The 26,647-nt window shown below is 44.1% G+C and overlaps 1 protein-coding gene across 1 annotated transcript in view; it reads left to right on the top strand.

Moving 5' to 3' along the window:
• The window catches only part of LOC147617566 (uncharacterized), an 84,554-nt gene that overhangs the window by 21,475 nt on the left and 36,432 nt on the right, over positions 1-26,647 (top strand). The window contains exon 3 of the mRNA XM_086775850.1: positions 3,215-3,333. Within this exon, the coding sequence (XP_086631976.1) occupies positions 3,215-3,333 (119 nt within the window). The remainder of the gene's footprint in view (positions 1-3,214; positions 3,334-26,647) is intronic.

Below are 26,647 nucleotides of genomic sequence, written 5' to 3' on the forward strand. Positions count from 1 at the left end.
TCCATGGCGCGCATGCCTACCAAAAGCTCCACCATTTCCTCTAGAGAAGCCATGGTACCAATCGAAGTCGAAGAAGACGTCGAAGATTCCTCCACCAGGACTGTGCTAACTCATCCAAGAGAAGCGAAAATCCAGGATACTGATCGTCCTTTGCCGTTGGGTCCAAATGCTTGGCTTGTCGGGTCAAAGTGGGTGTCCTGGGCGAAGCGATGTAGACGGGAGTGCACTTGATGCGCGATGAAGTAAGGGTTTTTGAGTGTGGCTCTTGGTTGATGAACCAACCACTAGTTCCGGATGCTACTAGTCCAGGGATTGAACGACCCAACAAAGCACGACTTGAAAACGGAGCTCCAGAGAAGAGAAGTTCTGAACTGAATTCCGCCTGCCCAAAGCCTATGGGTGCCTTGAAAAAAAATTTCGGTTAGTTCTATAAGCTGTAATACCAATTGTAAAGACTTTGCCCTTGAGTGTTTGCATAGAGAAAGAATGTTGCACAACAGAATTGAAGACACGAGGAACGACCCAACAAAGCACCACCTGAAAATGCAGCTGTAAAGAAGAGAAGTTCCGAATTGAATTCGGCGTGCCCAAACCTATGGGTGCCTTGAAAAATATTCGGCTAGTTCTCTAAGCTCAGATATCTATTGTAAAGACTTTACCCTCGAGTGTTTGCATAGAGAAAGAATGTTGTTGCACAATAAACTTGAAGACACAAGCAAGAATTCTTATTTACTAACACCTGTTACAAGTGGCTCCGAGAGCTCGGGCTCACCACTGGGATGATAGCCAAGTACAAGTGTAGGAGAATCGCCCCAATGCATCACTCACACACATAGAATCATCGGAGTGTTGCTTTGCTTAGAAAACGTTGAGAGGAAGCAAGTAGTCTTGATGATAACAATGACTCCCAAGACCCTCTTTATATAGGGGGGGGAGAGGGTTGGTCGGAAGGCACTAGTCAGATGCCACATCAGCTTCCATTGCTTTCCTTTTCGTTGCCGGAATTGTGGTTCCTTTGGCGGACCACTTGCAGGTGTATCACACACGTGGCATCCAAGTGTGGGATGCACATGACATCCCCTTTTGCCTAACTTGATGGACGCTGCATAGTCTCCAAATAGTGCATCAATAATGTCGGATAATCTTCCATGCGTCCCTCGGTCCTGAAACTTCGTGTGGAACTGACGCTCTTGACGGTTGGAGCCATGCTTGAAGTGGTGCAAAAGGATGTGTTTTGGAACCATCACTTTGGCTTCGTCAACGATTCTAGGTTCCGGTTCATCTTAGACATCTGTGGGAGGTGGTTTGGCATAGTGCTTCAACCAAGCAATATGAAACACATCATGCATTGTCTAGCTGGAAGGTAACTTCAACTTCATGGAGATCTTGTTGATCTTCTTCAAAACGGGAGAAGGTCCGAAACTCCAAAATGACAACTTGGGGCATTGCTTGCCCATGTGTTTCAACCTTTGTTCCATAATCTTGAGATAAACCCAAACCGCTTGCAAGAATTTCACATCTCTTTTGTCCTTGTTGGCCCGTTGAGAATAGGCCTCTTGTGCTTTGGCCAACTTATCCTTCACAAACTGCAATCTGTCACTCGGTTATTTAGCATCAGGCACTGAAAACGATATCATGGCAATAATGACTGGAACGGTCTTCCAAATGTCTTATATGGAGTCCTACCAATAGCTGAAGAGTTGGGCTTTTTAAGTGCCTTTTTTTTATGTTAGGTGAGTTTTGTTTGGTTCTTTGCAAGTGTCCCTCAAAATGTGATGTAATAATATTGTGTGTTCTTTCTTTTATATGTTTGTATCGCCTTCACTTATAGAAGGCTCAGTGTTATGTTTTATTCCTGTTAGGAGTTGGGGGGCGTGACAAAGGGCTGACCTCCCTACCTCGGTTGAAAAACTTGACGAGAGAGACTCGGTGACCATGACATGGGAGGGGGCGCATGGTGAGTCTTTCTTTGAGGCAGCATGGATGGGGTAGGTGGTAAGGGTCTAACCACCTTCGCCCGAAGGGGGATTGTTGGGTATTTAGAGTCTCGGGTTTAGAATCAATTAGCAGCATTCAATTAGCGCTTTGTCTAAGCATGTTTGAGTAACATGATACATGTAACAAAATTAATTCAAGAATCATAAACAACGAAAATGAAATACAAACATTGATAATGCTCAAGGCACCGCCTTGGGTCCTTGGCCAGGATAGCCTCCCCAATTGAGAAAACTAGTTTTACTTGATATCCAAGTGGAATTACAATGGGATGAATTGTGATACCTCTCTTGTGCTCTTACTATCAAATTGAGAACTGTTAAAAGAAACTCAGTCTATTTCCGTTCAACTTTGTCCGATTACTTCCCTCCATTGCTTTCCGTCTACTTTGGTTGGTTTGGTTACTCGTAGGGCATTCCAGTCAGGTTTCGTCTGTCTTATCTGGGGTTCTCTGTTGATTTCTGTCTGCAACCTGCAGTTTACCCTTTTACTACGGTGTTCTTTGATAATCAAGGGAGGAGTGATAAGAACGTTTTACAGGAATTCCACCCTCCCCTCCCTCCCCTTTTTGCTAGTCGGCTAGTCCTACAGCAGGTTGTAGAGGGATTTTACATTTTTTATATGCATCTGCCAAGATAAACTCACTCACATTTGTACATTAACATGCAGATAACATTCAGCATCTAAGCTGAAATTTGTGACAGCCATGAAACAAATTAGAACGCCTATACATTTGTAACATTCACGACAGCCATGAATGAATACACAAGATTGAGGGTCCTCATCTTCATTTCAGCAGGTTAATTTTGTTTATAGAGTGTTGAATGTCTCTCCAATTGTCTCAGATCCTTGGAGTAGGAATAATGCAAACACAAAGGCCTAGACTAAAAAATTTATGGAGGAATCATTTTCTAAATGGTATGAGGACAGAAAGTCCATGAACTGCAGGGTTATGATTTTTTGCTTGCTGTTTAGTGTGGAGTTTGGACTTGCAAGTTATGTCTATGTGGATGTGGGAATTCCGATTAGACAAATTGTTGCAAAAAGCATAGCATCCTGTTTGCCTCTTGATCTTTTCTCGTTCTTCATTTTTTTGGGTGCTTCCAGTTGCCAAAGTTTGGCATGCTTTATAGCCATTATGCAACTAGGTGAGATTGAGGAAGAAGATATTACATACTTTGTGACGAAGGATTGGTGTGGTGCCACTTAATTTGAGCAGGATTTTTTCTGGTGCGGTGGAGCTTATTCGGAAACTGAAGAATGAGGGCTATCAGATAGTGTTTGTAACTGGATGCTTGGACTTTCTTATAGCTCCCTTGGCTAAAGAACTTGGTGCAGGTGTGCTTGTTGATTCGGTTTTTATTGCGCATGGTCAAAACTCTTAGGAAATGCACTTTGTGAAACAAAGATGAACGGGTTTTGGAGTGTTTATGAACAATCGAATGTTTGAGGTTTCATGAGTTCTTATGCCACCATGGATTTGCTACTCAAGCTTGCAGGTACCTTTTTTGCTGTCATCAGCCTTACATGCAGTCATTTGAGCATTCCGTATAATCCCACAGAAATTTTTTCAAGTTTTTAACATCTTCGAACTTACGAAAGAAGGTAAGATATGCGAAGTGATAGAGAGCAGCCAGATTTTGAACGCATTTACCAGGTGAACCTCATTTCATGGTGGTGGCAGGAGGTAGCATTAGGTAGACGAGCTAGGCAGTGGGCAGCAGATTCACCATTTCGACATACAATAGCCTTATGGCAGCATGTGACAAGAGGCATTTGGCAACATGTTGGCTTCAAGCTAGAAGGACCTTGTTGACATGCTAGCTTGGATAGAGAAGGCTAGCTAGGAACTGTCATGTGCACACCAAAATTGGTTGCCACGTGGACATGCTAATCAGCTTTGGGTAGATTTTGGCGCAGCTAACAAGCCCTTCCGATTTCCCAAATTTCTCCCACTTTTCTAGAGTCGCCAATATCCCTAATTACTCCCAATTTCCTAAGTTCCTTCAATTTTCTTGAGTTTCTCGCAATTCTCCCAATTTTCCCATGTTTCTCAATTTTCCCAAGAGTCTCTTAATTTCGCCCAATTACACCCAACTCTCAAGTTTCCTCAAATTTCTCAATGTTTCACAATTCTCTCAATGTTCCCTGATTTCTCCAAGCCTCTATAATCCCCCCCAATTCTCTCAATGTTCCCTGATTTCTCCAAGCCTCTATAATCCCCCCCAATTCTTCTCAATTCCCCAAAATTTGTGTATATTCTTCAAAATTTTTATTTTTCAGATTTATAGTATTTCTTATATCTTCAAAAAGGGAAAAAAAGTGAAATATACGTACTTTACGTTCTTGTTCCATATGCATACCGCACTGCATTGTACCTAAAGTACTTAACGACCTTTGAGAAGACACATGGACTGATATACTCACTTACGATGCCAGAATTGCTGAAGAAACTACCCTTGATGCCAAAGACTCTTCATCAAATTTCTCTGATGGCTCTGAAGTTTCTTATACATGGCTGGACACATTGTTGTTCTACACCCATAGTCTAGGGGTACCCTATTTGGAAAACTCCACCCCTCACCTATGGTGAATCACTTACCTTGCTCTTGTGATCCCACAACAATGTATCTTGTGAAACACATGCCAGCTTGATGCAATCCTACAATTATGTAGCCAAATAATCCCATAAATGAAGAGAGCCGTGACACGTGCACCTGTGTCTCCTCCATCATATTGTTGTGCTTTTGAAGTAGCCTCGTCCTCAGATTGCTACTTGTTGCATGTGTGGAAGCCTTTGCTGTACTGATCGACAGCCCTAAGCCTGATTAAGAACAAGATGTTGATTAAACATGATTAAGATAGGAGAGAAGAAGAGAGAGATTGGTGTCAGGGTGTGTCACCTCCATCATATTGTTGTGCTTTTGAAGTAGCCTCGTCCTCAGATTGCTACTTGTTGCATGTGGAAGCCTTTGCTGCACTGATCCACAGCCCTAAGCGTGATTAAGAACAAGATGTTGATTAAACATGATTAAGACAGGAGAGAATGTCACTCACATTTATAGAAAGTAATTATATTTGCCTTTTCTAAACTAGTCTTAGACAAGTTCACACTCAAGTCATTTCATTACTAATTTGCTAATTCACTATTTACTTGGCTGACTGTTTTAAGGTTTTCTCGATCAAAAGAGAGTAAGTAGTATCTACGTAACCAAGCTTTATTTTCCTTTATTACTAGCATTTTTAGTTGATTAAGGGCAATGATTATAGCAGTTCAAAGTTGTGAATTAGAAACATGATAATGTAAGTTGCTTCGTCGGAAGAGATGGTTGATGTGGTATATCCTCTGAAGAAGAGAGAGATTGGTGTCAGGGTTTTTCTTGTGTTTTATATGATACAAAAAGGGGGCTTAATGAATGTACATGGCTGAAGCCCTTGGTGAGCGCCAAAGGGGTTGACCTCTGGCCCTACATAACTTCTACTGTTTCTTGAGAATGCTTATATGATGAAATGACTGAATGGATGACTTGATAAGGCTGAATTATGAACTCATGTTTATATATGATGATGTGGTTCAGGCCGGCCAGCACCAGGGGCTGTTGGCGAGGTCCTGGACAAGCTCTAGGCAATAAATGCCATATCTGCTGGGCTTTGCTTTTGTTGCTGCTCCTCCTTGCTGGCTGTGCCATGGCTAATCTTTGGCATGAACAGCATTAATCCCTGATTAAGTGAACATTTAGCATCAGTAGCGTCATCATTAGCATCAGTAGCATCAGTGGCATCAGCATTAGCAATAGTATCATCATGATCATCGTGAGCAGCAGCATAACCAGCATGGGAAGAGGTATGGGAACCTGTTGGCAGCAGCAGCAGCCCGCATAGGGACCTGTGCAACCAGTCGACAGCAGTCTTGTGAAGGCCAGCAGAAAGGGGGGCAAAAAAGTGCAGCATTTAAGTGAAGTAAACATCATGTTTTTTTGTCCAATAGCTGGCCAACAACAGTCCTGTTGGCTGACCAGCTCCCCATGCATATATATAAGCATCAAACCATAATTCAGTCATTATCAAGTCAATCATTCAACCATCAAGCCTAGAAGTCAGTGGTGGCAGTTATGTAGGGGCGAGAGGTCCACCCCTTTGGGACTGACCAAGGGCTGAGTCATGTACAAGCATTAATGCAACCTTTTTGTACCATATTAAATACAAGAAAAACCTTGACACCAATCTTGCTCTTCTTCTCTCTCATGTCTTAATCATGTTTAAATCAGCATCTTGTTCTTAATCAAGCTTAGGGCCGTGGATCAGTACAACAAGGCTTCCTTGCATGTAACATTGGTATCATAGCATTCAAGCCCAACCTACTAAGCATAGTCCCAAGGAAGGTGCACAATTCCAGTAAAAGAATGTGGCACAGTAGGAGATGGAGTGGTCTACGAAAAACAGGCGAAGCTAGAGGAAGCATTTCGTGAAGGTATGTATGCATAACCGTAGTTTTTCCATACGGCAAACGCATACGGGTATGGAAGTACAGAAAAAGTACGGTTCACACCTCCAAGAAATTCCATACGTTGGATACAACACCCTAAATTTAAGGAAAAACATGCTACATATGACACAAAAAACCAAAGAAACTTGAAATTGCAAAGATTTTGGGATTAGAAAAAACATAAATGATGTAGAGCCAGAATCCAAACTCCGGACTTTATATTACTGTAACTTGTTTACATCATACATGTATGATCAATGATGTATCATGTAACATGTTACATAAGTAGGGACTAGGGAGTGTGGAGTGGGCAAATGCCAAAACCTGTCACCTGAAGGCTATAGGCTCTTCTATGTGGACAAACATGAAGAGGTCCAAGCCTCAAGAAACTAAATAAAACATGAGTGAAAGCAAGCAAAAACATGGATGATGGAGTGCTCACTGCTCAGTGGGCAAGACGCAAAAGCTGTAGACTGACACCTGAGCAGTGAGGAAAAACATAAGTAGGAAGTGGAGGAAACATAAGTAGAGAGTGGACGAATACTAAGTAACCCTAAGCCTCATCAAAGCTCTCCTTATCCTTAGCATGATCAATGGGCTCCTCATCTGTCATGTGCATCGCAGATGCCATGGACATTTCCAGGGCTAGATCCAGAAGAGGCAAGCAGAAAAAGACTATGAACCAGTAGAGCCAGAAAATAGGAGCTTCAGGTGTAGCATCTGAGGTGAGCATGGAGCAGGACAAGTGGGGTCATGGAGGGAAGCAGTCGGCTGAAGCACATGAACCCAGACTAGAGCTGTCGGCTGCAAGGAAAAGAGGATGTTGGCTGTCGGCTGACGTCACCAGGAATGGTGGGCAGCATGCGCATCAAAGGCAAGGACCAGCAGCAGTCGGATTGGGCAAAAAGGGGATTATTTGGACATGAACTGGCCGACCAGCAGTCGGCCAGCATAAAGTGTCAAAAAGCCCATATAAAAGGGGCTACTTGCTCCATGTTTGAGTCATTCCACCCACTAGGGGTGTGAGTCACTTAGAGGTCCCATAGGGGACAGAATTTAGGGTTAGGAACCTTTTTATGAAGGCAGCCCATGGCTGCAAAGATCTGTACCTTTTTTGTACATAGTATATACTGAAATTCCAGCACTTCTCACTCTCTCTCTCTACTCTCTCTCTACCTGCGTTTTTGCATCATGGTGCGTTTTTGCATCAGGAGGTCTTCAAGAGTGTTTAGGGCTGAAAGAAGACTACCCAGAGCTTCCGCGCGTTACATTGGTATCAGAGCTTAGGTCATCCTAGGACAGTTCTTAGTTTATATTTGGTGCATGCTGAATTAGGGTTTCTGAAATTAGGGTTTGCGTTTTAGGGTTTACGAGCAAGATTAGGGTTTGCGTTTTTGCGTTAAATCTGCATTTTTGCATCAACTTTTTGCTCATTTTCAGCATAGTATAGTGCTAGAAAGTCTAGTTTTCAGCCTAGCATGATCCTAGGGAGTTTAGAAAGCATGTAGAACTCTAGAGTTAGGGTTTTTGGGCTGATTACAACAGGAAAAACAGCAAAATAATATCATGAGTTCAGAGGCAATGGACGATGACTTTCTCACGACTTTGCAGAGTCGTCGAAGACAGGAAGATGAACGATACAAAAGGGAACAAGAACGCTATGCTCAGTATGAACAAATCATCGTTGGGGCCAGGTTTAGGCAACAACTCATAGAAGAGCTTCAAGAAGAGATGCGTCAAGACCCACTTCTATACGAGCAAAGATGGACACAACTCAAGGAGACATGGGCACAATTCATGGCAGCATCGACAAAGGCCAAGAAGGAATCACCTAGGGTTGTAAAGCAGCCCATGACCGAGAGCGTTTACCCAACGAAAAGAGAGCTTCTAAGACAAGAGTTCTCGGGAGACGTGATCACAGAAAGAGGTGTTTCCGAGGAGGTGCCATTACCCGGGATGCACATGCCAGAACCAGAACCAAAGCCAAAGCTAGAGCCAGAAGCCAAACCAAAACCAGAACCAGAGCTCGCGCAAGTGGATCTTTCCAAATCCTCTTTGGAGGAGGATGAGGTCAACCCAATAGTTCCCAAGGAGGTGGATCTCTCCAAATCCTATTTGGAGAAGGATGAGGTCATCTCGACAATTTCAGAGGAGTTTTCAGAAGATCTAAAGACCAAGCCAGAGAACTTGAAGACCAAGTTAGAGAACTTGGGGATTGAGCCGATGGATATGAAGTGCAATCTTCAATTGGACCAGAAGGAAAATGGAGCAAAGGTGTATGGATTACCCCAGTGCTCCAAGCTTAGCAAAAGGGGATGTCATGTGCATCCGTTCATCCCAATGCTCATAGACATGTATATTCTCATTAGCAAATATATGGGTAGATTTAGGGGCAGATTTAGAGCAGATTTTGCAGCCCTACAAGCTCCCGGAAGTGCCCAAAACATAGCCCAATGGTTGGGACACCTTTTGAGCATAGTTTGGACACAAAATCTGACTGTTTGGACAATGTTTTGTGGGAAAAATAGGCAAAACCGACTTGATTACGAATTCATTCCTTTTTCCTATAAATAGGATCATTAGGCATTCATTAGAATCATCATTCAAAGATCAAGAGGATCCATTTGTCAGAGTCTGCAAGGCAGCAAGGACACAGTGGTGGATCAACAGGAGCTTCTCTTGCTCGATTGCAAGTAGAGGGTTGCAAGGATCTTTGGTATGCATCATGAAGCTGTGAATCAGCAAGATCATTGTATATATAGCATGTTTTGGCAATATATAGTAGATTAGGTCTCTCTCTCCTTCTCTTTTGTGTCTTTGCTAAACATAGGATTAGCGTTATCTTCTTTGCTTAGCGTTAATCATGAACACGCTTCCGCAACGCATGTTACATTGGTATCAGAGCATCAGGCTCAGCAAAGCTAAACACTGATACAGTCCCATATGATGGTGTACAGGTCCAAGGTACAGGAAAGTACACGGATTCGAAGCCCAAGGCGGGAACACAGATCGGGAAGAACTCCCAGGAGGTTTGTTGGTGGTGTTCCACAGTGCCAGATAGGGATGGCAGTTCCGTGAGCCAGATGGGTTCTAAGGGGACGGTCCCAAGGGAGGTTGATCCTCCAAGGGTGATGTGAGAGTGCCAGACTCAGTTCCAGGAACGAAGACCAAGACGGTGTTCAGAGTCAGGGCAGGATTGTGGACTAGAGGAAGACCAGATGCATAGATCTTCATCAGAGACAGAGTGGTTTGGAGAACAGACCGGATTTTCAGAGAAAAAGGTTTGCCAGGGATGGATGATGACAGAGGGACTTCGGAACAGGATTGGGATGATGACAGTCATCCAAGAGCAGATTGGATTCCCGTCATCAAGTTTAGCAGAGGGGGATGTCATGTGCATCGCAGATGCCATGGACATTTCCAGGGCTAGATCCAGAAGAGGCAAGCAGAAAAAGACTATGAACCAGTAGAGCCAGAAAATAGGAGCTTCAGGTGTAGCATCTGAGGTGAGCATGGAGCAGGACAAGTGGGGTCATGGAGGGAAGCAGTCGGCTGAAGCACATGAACCCAGACTAGAGCTGTCGGCTGCAAGGAAAAGAGGATGTTGGCTGTCGGCTGACGTCACCAGGAATGGTGGGCAGCATGCGCATCAAAGGCAAGGACCAGCAGCAGTCGGATTGGGCAAAAAGGGGATTATTTGGACATGAACTGGCCGACCAGCAGTCGGCCAGCATAAAGTGTCAAAAAGCCCATATAAAAGGGGCTACTTGCTCCATGTTTGAGTCATTCCACCCACTAGGGGTGTGAGTCACTTAGAGGTCCCATAGGGGACAGAATTTAGGGTTAGGAACCTTTTTATGAAGGCAGCCCATGGCTGCAAAGATCTGTACCTTTTTTGTACATAGTATATACTGAAATTCCAGCACTTCTCACTCTCTCTCTCTACTCTCTCTCTACCTGCGTTTTTGCATCATGGTGCGTTTTTGCATCAGGAGGTCTTCAAGAGTGTTTAGGGCTGAAAGAAGACTACCCAGAGCTTCCGCGCGTTACATCATCCTCATCTGCAAACTCCTCCTCCTCCTCCTCCTCATCATCATCATCAAATTCATAAGCCTTCGTAGCAACTGAGCATGATGCCCCAACATGGCTAGAGGATGGCTGGCCATCTGCAGAGGGTGGAGCAATCGAAAGAGGCTCCAAAGCCTCATCTGCCTCTGCAATAGCCTCTTGCAAATCTTGCAAGGCAATCAAGCACTCCTCGTCTTTTTCTTTGTTAAGCATATCCAATGTGATCTCCATTCTCTCATAGCGCCTCGTTCTTTGATCTTGGAGATGAGCCTCAAGTTTACCTGGATTCATCTAGGTATATGAGCCTCAAGTCTGTGTATATGAAAACAAGCTGCTCTGTATGAGAAGGAAGAAGCTTGTTTCTTCTCTTAGTATGAATGAGAGAAAATGTGCTCCAATTTCTTTCACATGGGGAGGCACATGTGCCTTGAAAAAGCACCCTAAGTGTCATGACCCTGTGAAAATGGAACAGCACAAGTGCGACAGCAGGTACAGTGGTACGGCTGCTCTGCAGGTTCAGGCGGCGCTGACAGGGACTGAAAGCAGGTACAATCCGTGCTGCAGGTTTTGGCGATGGTTGTGCTGCTGGTACAGGCGTAGTTGACAGGACAGTGCAGACCTGTACGGACAGGTGCAGGCTGTCAAGGACTGTCCTGCCCAGCAGGTACAGGTGGCGGAAGCTGCAGGCACAGAAACTGTACGGACTGGTACAGTGGGATACTGCTGGCCTGTACGGACAGGTACAGCTGGCTTCTGTACTGTTCAGTCTTGAACAGTTTGCAAGTGATGCAACTCCAACTGCAGGCGGTGCTTTATGAGAGCATAATTGGTGCATCAGTCAGGTGGTTGCAGGGAGGAAAGTACAGACAGTCTTTCTCAAGTACAGATTGGTACGATCAGTCCCACGGGTGTAGAACTACGCATTGAATTGGTAAGCTTTGAACTTGTCCATCTTTCTTTCTCTCCACTGGCTTATGTCTGCGCTGCAGAGTTGTGTTATCTGGCCCCTTGTGAGAGGAGGGGTATGGCAGTTTGAAGAGTGGAAACAGAGACTGGACGGTGGATGTATATTTGAACTGAGTTGTGGAACCATGTTCATGGAATATGCCAGATGTGTGCTCAAGGCTGCCCTGCTGAATTGTCTTGGTTGATCAGAGGGAAGCACAGTGTGTTGCTTTTGTGGGACACAGATCTGTGTGTGAACCCTCTGTGCTAAGAGGTCTTGAGGGCTGCCAGATTGGACATACAAGTTTACTCTCCTGGCTGGCTTTGTTGTACTCAGTTTTACATCTCATTGAATTTGAATAAAGAAATACCGAAAGGGGCGCCAAGCTTTGGGGCCAACAGGTGTCGATTTCATTTCAGTTTTGGGGCATTCTAGCTCTAGTTAAATTTGTTATTTATTTGGACTACAAGTGGAAGGGTGACTGCTAGTCTACTGCACTTTGGTTTCTACCAGAGACCGGTTTCAAGGTTCTGTTTGCCGGGACCCATCATCAACTTTCTTAAGGGGGTGAGCTCGTGGTTGCCTCGAGGAAAGTCATTTTGCTGAAAAATTCAGCAACATGTCAGACACAGAAGACAAATATTTTTATAATGAAGAGGAAGAGCAAGAGACCTCTCCTAAGGGAAATGAATCTGAGGACATTCTTGGAGGAGAACAGGCTGCAGATGATGAACAATATAAGGATGTAACACAGCTAGAAAATATGCCTAGTAAAGAGGAAGATGATGCTCAGTTTAAAAATCATTTGGCCGGTGTAATGGATGTGTTTATGCAGCTCACACAAAGTGAGAAGTTTGCTGAATTTATGAGATCCCGTTCTGAGCCTGAAAAGAAGAAGAAGAAGGTGCGTTCTAAGAACCTACCTCAGGGTCATAGTGGTGCCTTTCCACAGGATCCATCTTTTGGACAGTTTCCGAACATGCAACATGCTTTTGGTGCTAACTCACAGAGTTCCTTTTTTGGACAGCCATATATTCGTCAACAGTCTATGCATCCAGGTTATTTTGGTGGTGGCTCTGTGTTCCAATCCATGACTGGGGGTTATCCTCAGGGAGGCATGGGTATGCCAGGGACTTTTGGAGCTAATTTTCAGCCTGGTATGCAAGGGAATATGTATAGTGTATGCAGTCCGGAATGCAAGGAAACATGTTTGGGGGCATGCAACCTGGAATGCAAAGAAATATGTATGGGGGCATGCAGTCCGGTATGCATGATGGTATGTTTGGAAACATGGCTGGAATGTATGGCGTGCCAGGTGTGGGAATTGGTAATGTTGATCCTATGATGGGCATGAATGTTGGGGGTAGCAATCTTGTGAAGCCACTTCCTTACGATAATCTAACGCCTATCGGTAAGGCGAAGGATTATAAGGAAAGGGGGAGTTGCTGTGAAATTTGATACATTCAGTGGGGCCAAAGATAAGTTAAAGGCACTTACCTTCTTACAGCAGTTTGATGCTGCTTTTTCTGGTGGTAATTATACGGAGTCCTCTAAGGTGAGAAAAGCTGCGACTTTTCTCAAAGGCAATGCATTGCAGTGGTGGTCTACTCTTCTTCTGCAAGGCATAGCACCATCTACTTGGGTACAGTTTAAACAGGTGTTCTCTTCCGTATGGCTCACATCTACTTTTGAGGTGGATGTAATGACAGCATGGCACAAGTTGGATGCATCAAAGTGTGAAAATCTTGAAGATTATAATAAGAAGTTTTGGGAAGCTTTACTCCCAGTTACTTCTTATCGTGCAGTGCCTTTGTCTGAGCAGGTGGAGAAGTATTGTTGTGGGCTGCCCAAGGAAGTGCGTGACTAGTGTATAAAGACTCGAGTAACAAATATGTCACAGATGATAGAGAATGCTATGACAGCAAATGCGTTACTCACTGGAGTCTCATCTGGATTTAAAGGCAGTAAGAACTCGAGCAAGAAATCTGAAAAGTCAGGGCATGCTTCGCGTGATGCAAAAGGGTCTACAGAGAAGCGGTATAAGAAGTTGCCAATGCCCAAGAGAACTCCTGAGGAGAGACAGGCTTTGATGGATGCTCGGAAATGTTTTTACTGTACAGAAGAGGGACATATGTCTTTTAATTGTCCCAAGAGAAAGTCCCAAAAGGACTCTGACACCAAAGGAGAGCCCAAGTCAAAGAAACCAAAACCTTCTGCAGGGTTAGTTCCTGATCTTGTCGGGGAACAGCCAGGTGGTGAAGAAACTGAGTTGTGCAGGGCATGGGGCAAAGTGAGAGATCAAAATGCCTTGATATTCTTTGACACAGGTGCTAGAGCCAACTTTATTTCACCGGATTTGGCTGGCCGACTGGGGATTCGTGCAGAGGAGATGGGGCCTTTATATGAGGCTAACATGGCTTGTCCTGGGTATGCAGAACCCGTCACTCCTATTATTGGGAAGCTCAGGCTTCATTTGGAGGGTTATGTGGACAGCGAAGAGTTTTTCATCATGCCACTTGATGGATGTGATATTTTGTTGGATATGCCGTGGTGCCACAGAGTACATGCGGTGGTGGATACATACAATAGGAAGATCACTTTGACTCATAGAGGGAAAGAACATGTTTTGGATGTAAAACTTAAAGGGGAATCTGTTCCTATTGTATCAGCTTCGGCAATTTCATCAGTAATGAAAAAGCATCTTTTCGCGTACTTGATTTATGTAAAGGATGCAAAAGATGATGAGTCTAAGTCTAATCTGTCCACATTAGATTAGGACAGGACTGATTTCTTATGTGAGTTCCAAGATTGTTTTTCCGAGTCATTGCCAGGAGAACTTCATCCGGAAAGGCCAGAAGATCATGCCATTGATCTAATTCCAGGTAGTACTCCACCGAATAGACCGCCGTATCGTGTTAGTGCAACCCAACAAGAAGAAATTATGAGTCAGGTACAGGAGCTGTTGAATAAAGAGTTGATACAGCCTAGCTCATCACCCTTTTGCTCACCTGTACTCTTAGTGCAAAAGAAGGATGGTTCTTGGCGCATGTGTATTGATTACAGGGCGTTGAACAAGAATACCATCAAGAATCGATTTCCCATTCCGAGGATCGATGACATTTTGGACCGCTTAGGCTCCAGTCTTTAGTCGGATTGACTTGAAAAGCGGGTATCATCAGATACGTATTAGACCCGAGGATGTGCATAAGACAGCATTTCGAACCTTGTTTGGGTTGTATGAGTTCTTGGTTATGCCCTTTGGTTTGACAAATGCACCTGCCACATTTAACAGAATGATGGATAGGATTTTCCGGCCTCATAGAGCGTTTGTGGGCCCATTCTTTGATGATATGATTGTGCATTCACAAACTGAGGAGGAGCATAGAAGGCATTTGGCCATTGTGTTTGCAGAACTTCGGAACCATAGGCTGGTTATTAATGGCAAGAAGAGTGAGTTTTTCTTGCAAGAGATACACTTCTTGGGACATATTGTGTCTAAGCAAGGAGTCCGTATGGATCTATCGAAGGTGGAAGCAATTCTTAATTGGCCAGATTTGAGGACCGTGCATGATGTACGCAGTTTTTGGGATTGTGTTCCTATTATAGATGGTACATACGGTATTTTGCTGAAATTGCTTCGCTCCTTCATGCCTTAACGAAGAAGGCAACTCCGTTTAGATCGGCTGATCAGGAAATTATAGCCTTCAAAAAGCTTAAAGAAAAGCTTACTTCGGATCCAGTATTGGTATTACCGGACCTCCGAAAGGCTTTTGTTGTCCAATGTGATGCATGTGGAAACAGCATTGGGGCAGTTCTCATGTAGGAAGGACATGTGATAGCCTATGAGAGTCGAATATTGCGGGATGCCGAGAAGCATTTACAGGTTTATGAGAAAGAGATGTTGGCTGTAATTCATGCTCTTTCTACATGGAAACACTATTTGCTTAGGGCTGATTTCACTGTGCAGACAGATCATTAGACCTTGCGTTATTTCCTCACGCAAACTAAGCTTTCAGAGAAGCATATGCGATGGGCAAACTTTTTGTCTATGTTCCACTTCCAGATTGTGCATGTGGAAGGCAAAAAGAATGTTGTGGCAGATGCTTTGTCACGCAAGCCACAGGTCTCAGTAGTTTCACTTGCTTATCATCATGAGCTTGATGAAATGAAAGAGCAGTATGCCCATGATGAGGACTTTGAAAGGTTGTATGATCAGATGTCTGAGGGTCAGCGGCATGATCACTATACTCCCAGAGATGGGTTTTTGTTGATGCATGGTAGACAATGTGTTACTAGGCAATTGCGCCTCAAGGTTATGATTGAAAGTCATGCAAGGTTATGATTGAAAGTCATGCTCCACCGTATGCAGGTCATAGAAGTATTGACGCCACGGTAAAAGCAGTTGAGACTTTCTTTTATTGGCCAACCTTGAGAAGAGATGTTGATGCTTTTGTTAGGCAATGCAGCGTATGCCAGAATGTAAAGTTTGACCGTCAAAAGACACCAGGGTTATTACAGCCTTTACCTATTCCGGATAGACCATGGGAGAGCATTGCCATGGATTTTATATTTGATCTTCCACGTACACAAACGGGGAATGATGGCATTTGGACTATCATATGCAGGTTCAGTAAGCAAGCTCATTTCATTCCCGTGCGTAAGACGATCAAAGTTGATCATATGGTGAAGTTGTTCATGGCGAACATCTTCAAGTGTCATGGCTTGCCTACGTCTATCATTAGTGACCGTGATCCACGGATGACGAGTTTATTCTGGAGAGGGTTGTTTGACAACATGGGTACAACTCTCAAGTTTTCATCTTCATTTCATCCACAAACAGATGGTCAATCAGAAGAGGCTAACTCTACAGTGTTAGAGCTTCTTAAGTGTTATGTGTCAGAGCACAAGCAACAATGGGAAAAGTATCTTCCTTTGGTGGAGTTTGCATATAACAACACTGTCCATACCTCGACGGGCAAGGCGCCTTTTGAGATTGTGGAAGGGGGGAAGAAGGTACCACCCATTTTGCACACAAAGGATAAGATCTTTGAGGCTGATCAGTATGTGGAGAATATGGATGAAGCTTATTGGCGCGTTAAGTTGGCACTCCAGAAAACTCAGCAAAAGCAAAAGAAAGCAGCAGACCGTCACAGACGTGCTTTAGAGTTCGCAAGAAGACGAAGGGTAAAGAGCGCTTATTCCCTAAGTTGAGCATGCGCTATTATGGGCCTTTTCAGGTATTGGAAAAGATGGTGAGGTGGCCTATCGCTTGAAGCTACCAGATCACTGGAGAATTCACAATGCATTTCATGTGAGTCTCCTTAGACCTTTTCGTGGGAATGTGCCTGAGGATGTATCAGATGAGGCTCAATCGGAAGTCGAGGAACTTGATGAGGTTCTTATTCCAAAGCAGATACTGGCACATAAGGAAAGAAAGGTACGAGGTAAAGTTTCCCGTCGCTATCTTGTGAAGTTCAAGAACTATTCACCGATGGATGCGAAGTGGATGGAGGAAGGTGACTTAACAGATTCACCTTAGGTTTTGCAGCTTTATCTCGATGCCTTTGAGTTGGAGCCGACTCTTGTTACGGCTCATTCAGGTTCAACAGAGCATGGATCTCGAGCATTGCCTGATGCTCAAGAGAGGGGTAGCACCTCCACTTCCTTGATACAGACAGGCTGAGATGACATCTAGAGGTCACTTGGTGCAGTTTTTGTCTCACCCGAAGGTACTGATGGTGGCTGACAGTACATCTGTTTATGGGACTTCTATGATATATGTGTACTAGTCACATTGGATGTTGTGGATGTGTATGGTTCACAGTGGTATACAACTTGGACTACTACTACACCATTGGTTTGCAGTGAATGTTGTTACATGTGCATGGCTTAGAGAGATTGGGACGCTGATCTTGCCATATTGTACATTTCACTTTGGCTATTTTGCTGTATCACCAGAATGCAATTGAGGATGCTTGCCATTTTTCAAGAGGGGGGTATGTCATGACCCTGTGAAAATGGAACAGCACAAGTGTGGGCATGGTGGTCGCTGAGCAAAATAAATATTAAATGATTCATATTTGGGGTGCTCGGACAAAGGGAATGATGTGTGGACATCTTCTGGTGTGAAGGGGGACCAAGAACATTAATATTTTTAATGTTCTAACCATGGGTGGTCCCTAGGCCTAAGTGGCCCTTAGGAACTTTAATAAACATTAAAGTAAGGGCCTTAGGATATTTTCGGAGGGAGGAAACTCCACTTTTGGTACACGCCTCTCTCTCTCTCTCTCTCTCTCTCTCTCTCTCTCTCTCTCTCTCTCTCTCGCTTTTGGAAAAGCGTGCAAGCTACATGCTTGGAGAAGGAGAGAAACCCTGTCGACTGGCTGCTTAGAGGTGGTAGCTGCTGGTTTTTTGTGTATGTGAAGAGCAGGCCGTACAGAGCAGGCCGTACAGTGCTGTGAAGACTGCCCGTACAGAGCCGTACGATAGCAGGTACAGTGGTACGACTGCTGCAGGTTCTTGCGGCGCTGAGACAGGGACTGAAAGCAGGTACAGTCCATGCTGCAGGTTTTGGCGACGGCTATGTTGCTGGTACAGGCGCAGTTGACAGGACAGTGCAGACCTGTACGGACAGGTACAAGCTGACACAGACATCGCAGACCTGTACGGACAGGTGCAGATTGTCAAGGACTGTCCTGCCCAGCAGGCACAGGTGGCGGAAGCTGCAGGCGCAGAAACTGTATGGACTGGTACAGTGGGATACTGCTGACCTGTACGGACAGGTACAAGTGGCTTCTGTACTGTTCAGTCTTGAACGGCCTTCTTTGGTTTGGGAGATGCCATATCACCAAGCAAGCGCAAATTAGCACTTACAAAAATCAAGTCATTGACTTGTTTTGTCCCAAATTTGTTCCTCTTCTTGGATGCAACATGGCCGAACACACTCCATAGCTGCTCAATCGGAGAGGAGCTTGCACCTTGAGACAAGATCCTTACTGCCAATGATTGAAGCTGTGGTGTACGAGCCCCATCATCCTCCCACCATAAAGCAGCCCCTATCTTAAACCTATCTCTCTGAGCATCAGCCGATCCAAACCTTCCCAACTTGCTGCGATAAAATCCAAGTTGGTCTTTCACCAACCTTCGTTTATCTGCATCACGAACCTGCCTAGAAAGCACTGTCTCCCAACCATCCATCACCTCAATATCGGCCTCTTGTCCACATCCTTGGAACTCAGGATCCAAGACATACGCTGCAGCATGCATAGGAGAATGATAACCATTCCATCGTGCTTCACATAATTCTCGAACCTCTGCATATTTCTCATCAGACAAGCCCATTTTCCCTATTTTCTCAATCATTCGGTCAGCCCCCTCATAAACCTTGCGAATGCATGGCTCCCGTCCATCTGCAATCCGCATCAAGCGCATGATCGGCTTCATCATAGCATTGATAGTATTGACTTCATCCCAAAATGTGAAGTCTTGTATGGTTCTTGCAACCTCTATGCCGGCTCTTGAGCGAGAAAGTGCCCATCCCATCCACTCATTGCATACAACCAAAGGCAATTGCACTTTGGATAACCTCTTCATCATGAGAAAGTTATAACCAAAGCGTGTCTCTGAGTACTTCAAGAGATCCTTTTTGGCCGATCTCTTGCGGAATTCATTCAAAATAAACTGATGGTTTTGAATGAAGCTTATTATCTCCTTGCCTTTTTGAATGTGTGGATCAACCCATGGCAAGCTGCCAACATCCTTCAATAAGTTGCTCAAACAATGAGCAAAGCATGGACTGAATGTGATATGCGGATACCTGTCTTCAAGCTTAAGACCAGCTGCTCTATTTGTTGCCTCACCATCAGCTAAGAACTGAATAACATTCTCTGGTCCAACTTTCTCAATACCTTCGGCCCACTCTTCCACAAGCTGATCTGCAGTTTTTCCAGTCCCAGAAGCATCATGTGAGGAAATGAATTGCATTCTTCCTCGAGAACAAGCAACCATGCCATGAATGGACCTTTTTCGAGTGTCACTCCAACCATCTGCAATAAGTGACACACCATTCATTCTTTGCCCAACTTTCATGCACAGACTCTAAAGCACATTCAATTGCAGCTTTCTCCTTTTGCAACAAGGTGGTGCGTATGGTCTCATATGAAGGAGGCTTGTATGTTGGGCCATACCGTGCAATCTCCTGGACCATTTCAATGAAATATGGAGACCTGGCAACATTGAATGCTACATGATCATTATAAAAGAACCTTGCAACAGCTGCATCTACCCTCTCTTTCTTGCGGGGATCCCAAGCTGCTCCCAAGGTTTGCTGCTTGCCGGAACTTGCACCCATAGACTGCGAATCTTGGGAAAATGCAAAGCTCCCAAGTCCTCCATACTGTTGTCCATCTCCCAAGTGTACATCTTCCCCTTGTCTACTGAAGTAAGATGCATCAATTGCCGGTTTCTTTCGTGCACATGCTTTCTCCTCTTCACTTGGGTACTTTGCCAAAAGCTCTCTACGCATTTCAGGTGTTGTCCCTGGGCATTCGTTCACTTGTGCTTTTTCATTGTTCACATGGCATAGATGTGCTCTCACACGGTTTGCTCCTCCTGACTTCTCTTTGTTACATTGCTTGCATTTCCATCGTGTTGCACCTCCCTTAGATGAATACCTTTCTAGCCTTTCAACCTCATCCCACCAAGTAGCATTCGAAGCCGATCGCTTTGAACCCGAGTAAGCCATGATGTCTGCAAAATTGCAAATTCGGACAAAAAGTTGAATAGGCTTTCAAAGTTAACCATTTCAGAGAAATGAGTCCTTTTTTTTCTTCTGTTTAATGGGGAGAGACTGTGCAGTGTGCAGTGTGCAGTGTGCAGTCCAGATTGTGATTCACCATAGGTAATTTTTAAAACACCAAAAGTTCAAAGTTCAAACAAAAAGAGAGAGAGAGAAGAAAGAGAAAAGCTTCTTGCTGCCTTGCCTTTTAGATGAATGTAGTCTGCACAGTGCAAGGGCTGGGGGCCTGGCTGCCAGTGGCTGGGGCGACTGTACTATGCAGTACAGAATGTCAGAACAGCTGCTGTACGGGCAGGACAGTACGGGCGCTGCTGTACGGGCAGGACAGTATGGGCGCTGTACTCGTGGAGTCGTGGACAGCAACGGCGGGTACAGGTGTGAACTCCGAAAAGCGACGGGCAGCGAAAGGCGTACGGGACTGGTGCGAATTTCCGAAAAGCGCCTAGCGCAAGGCTTACGGGCTTCATTTTTCTAAAAAATCCACGTCATCTGCACGTTCCCACGTGGGGGAACGGCAGGCTAGCGTTCCCTGGCCCGTTCCACCTACCGTTCGACCAACGTTCCCTGCCGTTCCACCTTTTTTCGACCACCTCAACGTTCCACCATTTGTTTCCAGCGTTCCACTGGTCCACGCGATGGGGGAACGCGTTCCACCGTCCCCAATGGGGGGAAACGGGGTTCCCCTGCTACTATGGTGCAGAGTTCCAGTAGAAGAATGCAACATGGTAGCAGATGGAGTGGTCTCCAACAAACAACACGGTAGCATAACTAGTACAACGTTAAGCTCTCTGATCAGTTCCAAAATTGTATTTATGGGCATGATTAGTTCCGGCAGGTGACCCACCATTGTGTTAAGGGTAAGGGAAAAGCAGACATGGGGGCACTAGTGGAATAGATGCTCAGTTCTTCAGCAAGACTTGGAAGTGGAGATCAAGAGTGAAGGTGTTCATACAAAAAAATATCAGGTAAAGTCAAAGTTAGTTAAAGTAGAAGGTTATAGTTAGTAGTCTACGGAGGAAGTATTCCACCTCGTCATCAAGTTTAGTAGGAGGGGATGTCACGTGCATGCCTATGCCATCGATAATCTCCAGCGTGAACAATCTGAATCCTTGATTAATCATCAGATAGGACAGTAGATAAACATCATTTAGCACATCATCTTCATCAGAATTACTATGAGTATCAGCAGTAACTTCAGCAACAGTCATAGCATCATTATCATTATCATCTTCAACAGCATAACCAGCATGGGAACCGATCGGCAGTAGCAACACCAGCACCAGCAGTCAGCATAAGGACCTGTGCAGCCAGTCGACAGTAGTCTTGTGAATGCCAGTAGAAAAGGGAACAAAAAAGCGTAGCATTGAAGTGAAGTAAACATCATGTTTTTTTTTCTAGTAGTTGGTTGACAACAGTCCTACTGGCCGACTGGCTCCCCACACATCTATATAAGCATCGAACCATAATTTAGTCATTATCAAGTCAATCATTCAACCATCAAGCCTAGAAGTTAGTAGCCGTTATGTAGGGGCCAAAGGTTCGGGGCTAACCAAGGGCTTAGTCATGTACAAGCATTAAAGCCATAATCACTAGAAACGTTTTTGAGTTTTGAAACGTTTCGAGTATTGAAGGTTTTTTTTGAAAGGTTTTGTCTGTCACCTACAAAACCGCATATATATATATATATATATATATATATATATATATATATATATATATATATATATATATATATTAGTGGTACATTGTAGTATTGTACACATACAAATTAAAACTTTAACTTTTAAGGGACTTCACGACGAGTGACAAATGATAAATCACAATTCAAATATCAAACTTCAAAGCATCATCATAAAATTTCAATCATAAATCATGATTTATCTTTAGGAGTCACGACATAGACAATTATGAACATCATCCAAAATACATTATCATGATTCATGATTCATCATCTAGATTCTAACATTAATGTCAATTGATTATCCCTAGACTCGATCAAGTTCAAGAGTCAAGATAACAACATGTGACTTCACCATCAAAAGCATGCAGCAAAAAGATATACTAGATAATCTCAAAAAGTGTTCATGCCAAAATATCAAAGTACCAAGGCTCAAGGCTCAAATGAAGTATGAGTCTATAATCTAGATGCATCATGCATCATGCATCATGCTACATCCCACTCCGATGCTTCTCTCTCTCAATCTCCTGAACTATGAGTACTAGAGAGACAAGCACCATCCATACTAGTAGAACTAGAGCTCCCTTGCTCATCATCTCACGGTAGCATCTCTTGCATGACAAGGGAGTGGCCTCTCGCTTGACCTTTGCCACGACTCCTAGCCGGCTCTCAAGGAAGTGCCAACATCTAGAGGAGAAGGCAAGCTAGCATTAACATCCTCCTGCTCACTAGCAATATGTAGAGCTCGAGTTTGAGCTCGTGTGACCCGCCTGAATCATGCCTCATCCTCTCGAAGGAAGTCATATGCAAGATCCTCATTGCTACACCTCTGGATGAATGTCAAATCAATTTGCTCTCCGCGCTCCAAGCCTTGCTCTAGCTTTTTGAAGACCATGGTGTCAATCTCCAAGTAGAATGTCCAGCCAGCAAGTAACTTTCGATCATGCTAGTGGGTCGCATCCTTATGTAGAGGATGAAGCATGTAAGAAACAATGTGGATTGGTTTATGAAACCAAATCCATCTATGATTCCAAATCCGAGAGAGGTCATCCACCTTGCATCGTGCATGAATTATGACTCGCCATTCAAGAGTTTAGACTCAAGTTTTAAGACTCATTGATCGTTTAATAATGATAGATGATTGATCATATAACAGATAGAGCTCCACGAGTTGTCATGCATTGCCCAAGGCATTGCATATAGTGGTATAACAAGCTCATTGTGCACCCCTCATGATAAAAAAGACGTAAGATGAAGTAACGGGTGCAACAACTTGTCGTATGGGATCGGCCTCCTTCGAAAAATCACTACTTAAAATATAAGTAGTGATTGTATGGGCATCAGGCTTTTGGCTTCCATGCCATGTACTCCACTGATCACTGCAAAAACCGAACGGCGAAGGGAGTCCTTGCTTTGCACCATGCTAAATATTTGAAATGCATTATGCATTAGTAATTACGTGAACAAAATTTAAGTCTATGAGCATTGAGTATAGCATCTTCATCTTTCTAAATGGTTTATAAATTTGTCACATACCTTTGAAGCACAAGAAAAAGGTATCCAAAGCGCGTCTTCACCAGCTTCATAAGGTCATAGTGACAAACACCTCTAAAGAATGCCGAAGCTTGCGGCTTCCATGTGATAAACTTGATGATGCATAATGTGTTTTCTAACACGGGCTCCATCCACGGAAGCTTTGCAACATCCTCCATTATCAAGTCGATAGAGTGTGAAGCACATGGAGTCCATACAATGGTGGGATAGTCCCGCTCCACAAACTCTCCCATCTTTGCACAATTTAATCGATTGTCGGTGATGACTTGGACCACATGGGCTGCTCCAATCTCCTCTATGGCATGTCGAATATGTCCATATATCCACTCTCCAGTGATGTGCAACCTAGGAGCTGAGGCATCAACGACACATACTAATGTCGTGCCGGCACAACATGAGACCAAGATATTGATCATATGTCGACGCTTTTGGAGTGCATTAAGACATTCATCATGTAATGGATAATGGACCACACATTGTATTTTAAATTATAATACAAATTACAATGCATTATACATAAGAAATTTAAAGAAAGACTCAAGAGGCAATTGGAAACTTGTTACTTACTAGGTCACTCCATCCATTGGAGATGATAGAGCATCCATATTGTTCCCAACAAGCTCTCAATCCCACCAAGTCATGTTGTATTTCCTTCACTTGAGCTTTCAATTTTGCTGTTCTCAAAGACTCCGAGCCAATGATGTAAGCCGTTAACTCCTACCGCAGCCGCCGCAACTAAAGCATTGTAGAACCTATGGTATGCGGGCACACTAGCAATGTTGAAAGGAAGATTGCATTGATAAAAGAATTTGCGCTCCACAATCTTTGCCTCTTGTATGCGGGCACACTAGCAATGTTGAAAGGAAGATTGCATTGATAAAAGAATTTGCGCTCCACAATCTTTGCCTCTTGCATTAGCTTTGGGGCATATCGTGATGCATGAGTACTTTGAGTACCACCATAAAATGACTGTGTTGCCCTCTTTTGTGTGGGCCATGAGCTTGAAGGCATAGTAACATGTGTCTCTTGAGTACCACCTACTGGAGGGTTTGATGGAGACTCACCCATATGAGGAGAATCTACCGTGGCTGGATGCTTGAGTCCTCCACCCATAGCGGTTGAGCTTGTAGGTGTACACCTTGAGCCACTTGGTGGTTGTAAGCTAGTACCATCAACATTGGAGGAGAGTGGTGCTTGCATTTGAGAGCTCGGAGTGGATGAACCAACTCCTTTTCGGCTTTCCTTTGTTGCCTCAAATCTTTGTGCTTCTTGGACACACACTTCAATGTGCTCTTGAGATAGTAAAGGGTGAATGAGCGGATGGACTCCCCTCCATTTGATTTGGGATCCACCATGAGCAAGGAATGCGGACTCACTCACACGATAGCATCCATGTGAGCCTTGCTTGCCCTCCCATGTTAAGTGAGCCCTCACACGGGTGCTACTACCTTGCAAGGTGTCTCCACAACACTTGCACACTACACATCTAGTGACCGATGTGCCACATTTAGATATCAACACGGTGTCATCCCACACATTTTGGGTAGATTCATGCCTGTTGCGGGGAGGCATTGCATAAATTGAATTGGGGCTTTAGAGATTTTATTGAAATTGAAGGCAAAGTGCTGAAATTAAAAAGGGGTTTTCGTTTAATTCAAGGGGTTTTTCTAAAATTGAAGGACTATTGGTGACATTTGAAGGGGTTTTGGTGAAATTGAAGGAGATAATGGCAAGGGAGAAGAGCCTAGGAGAGTAGACTCTAGAGAGAAGAGAGAGGAAGGAGGAGAGTAGAGGGTGGAAAGAGAAGATCAAGGTAATAAGGAGGGCAAACAGGAGGAGGAGGAGGAGGAGGAGGAGGAGGAGAAGAGGGGGCAGTAGTAGCAAGTGCTCACCCCTTAGAGGGCATAGGGGTAGCAGTCGGAGCAAGGGGTAGTGGTCGGCAGCAGTCGGCTGCAAGGGGTCTTGAGCGTGTTGTGTGGGTAGATGTGGGGCTTGGGCGCAGCAGCGTGGAGAGTCAAAGACTTGCAGTAGAAGGTGAGGCGTTTGCCGGTGACAGAAGCGTGGAGACTTGCAGCGTGGAGACCCGCGTGAAGGTGAAGCGCGCAACACGGGCAAATTGGAGGCCGATAGTCACATGTGTTTTTTGGGAGAAAAAAAACGAAAAAAAGACTTTTTAAATCTGAACAAAACGTTTTGTTTGGGTTTTTGAAGGTTTTGTAGAAACGGTTTGTCACAAAACGTTTCGCAAGTTTCGCCAAACCAAAACACGTTTTTGGTGACTATGATTAAAGTAACCTTTTTGTACCATATTAAATACAAGAAAAAACCTTAACACCAATCTCTCTTCTTCTCTCGTGTGTCTTAATCATGTTTAAACTAGGATGCTTGGGTAGCCTTATCACGAGTGTGCTCGAACAAACATGAAGTCAAGTATGCTTGTAACTGGTCCGGAGGCTAGGTCTTTTGATATGCAAGCCGCGTCGTAATTAGTCGACAAATATATTAATAATGCTAAGAAGTTGGGTATGTAGCTAGTTGCCTATTAGTACAGTTGACGAATGTAATCTGGAAGTAGGGGCGCTATACTTGCTTGCCTAGTCATATTCTTTTTGCAATTGTAGCAAGCACACCGTATTTACCTGCATTATCTATTAATAGTACACTTGCTAGCTTCATATTAGTCGTGCAGCTTTCACTTTCAATACGATGCCGCCTTGTCAGAAATGAACACACGGTGCATCCATGACATAGTGCAATGTTGCCACCGATAACAATATCACACTCAGAACGCCATTACTCATATAACATCTCCACGTTATACCACATGGAAGAGTTTGGCATTAACCGTTGTTTTCTTTTTCCGAAGTCCTAATTTGTGCAGCACGTTGTGAGGGTACACTAGGTGATGGTCTCTATAACACCACTAGACACCACACAAGTGCAAAATACGTAGATACCAAATCATCAGCTCCAAGACACCTAACAATCCAAAAGATCTTCTCCGAAGCTTTGTTAATCAAAACAGATCCAAATCATCTAGTGTTATCTTCTGAGATGGTTGATCCAGGCAATTTCCCCTAACTCGTCCCCTTAACCCATAGACTCACCCTCTTCAAATCTCAG

Source organism: Cibotium barometz, chromosome 36 (assembly GCF_041138505.1).
Source record: "Cibotium barometz isolate CiBa-2024 chromosome 36, ASM4113850v1, whole genome shotgun sequence".
NCBI classification, from domain to species: domain Eukaryota; kingdom Viridiplantae; phylum Streptophyta; class Polypodiopsida; order Cyatheales; family Cibotiaceae; genus Cibotium; species Cibotium barometz.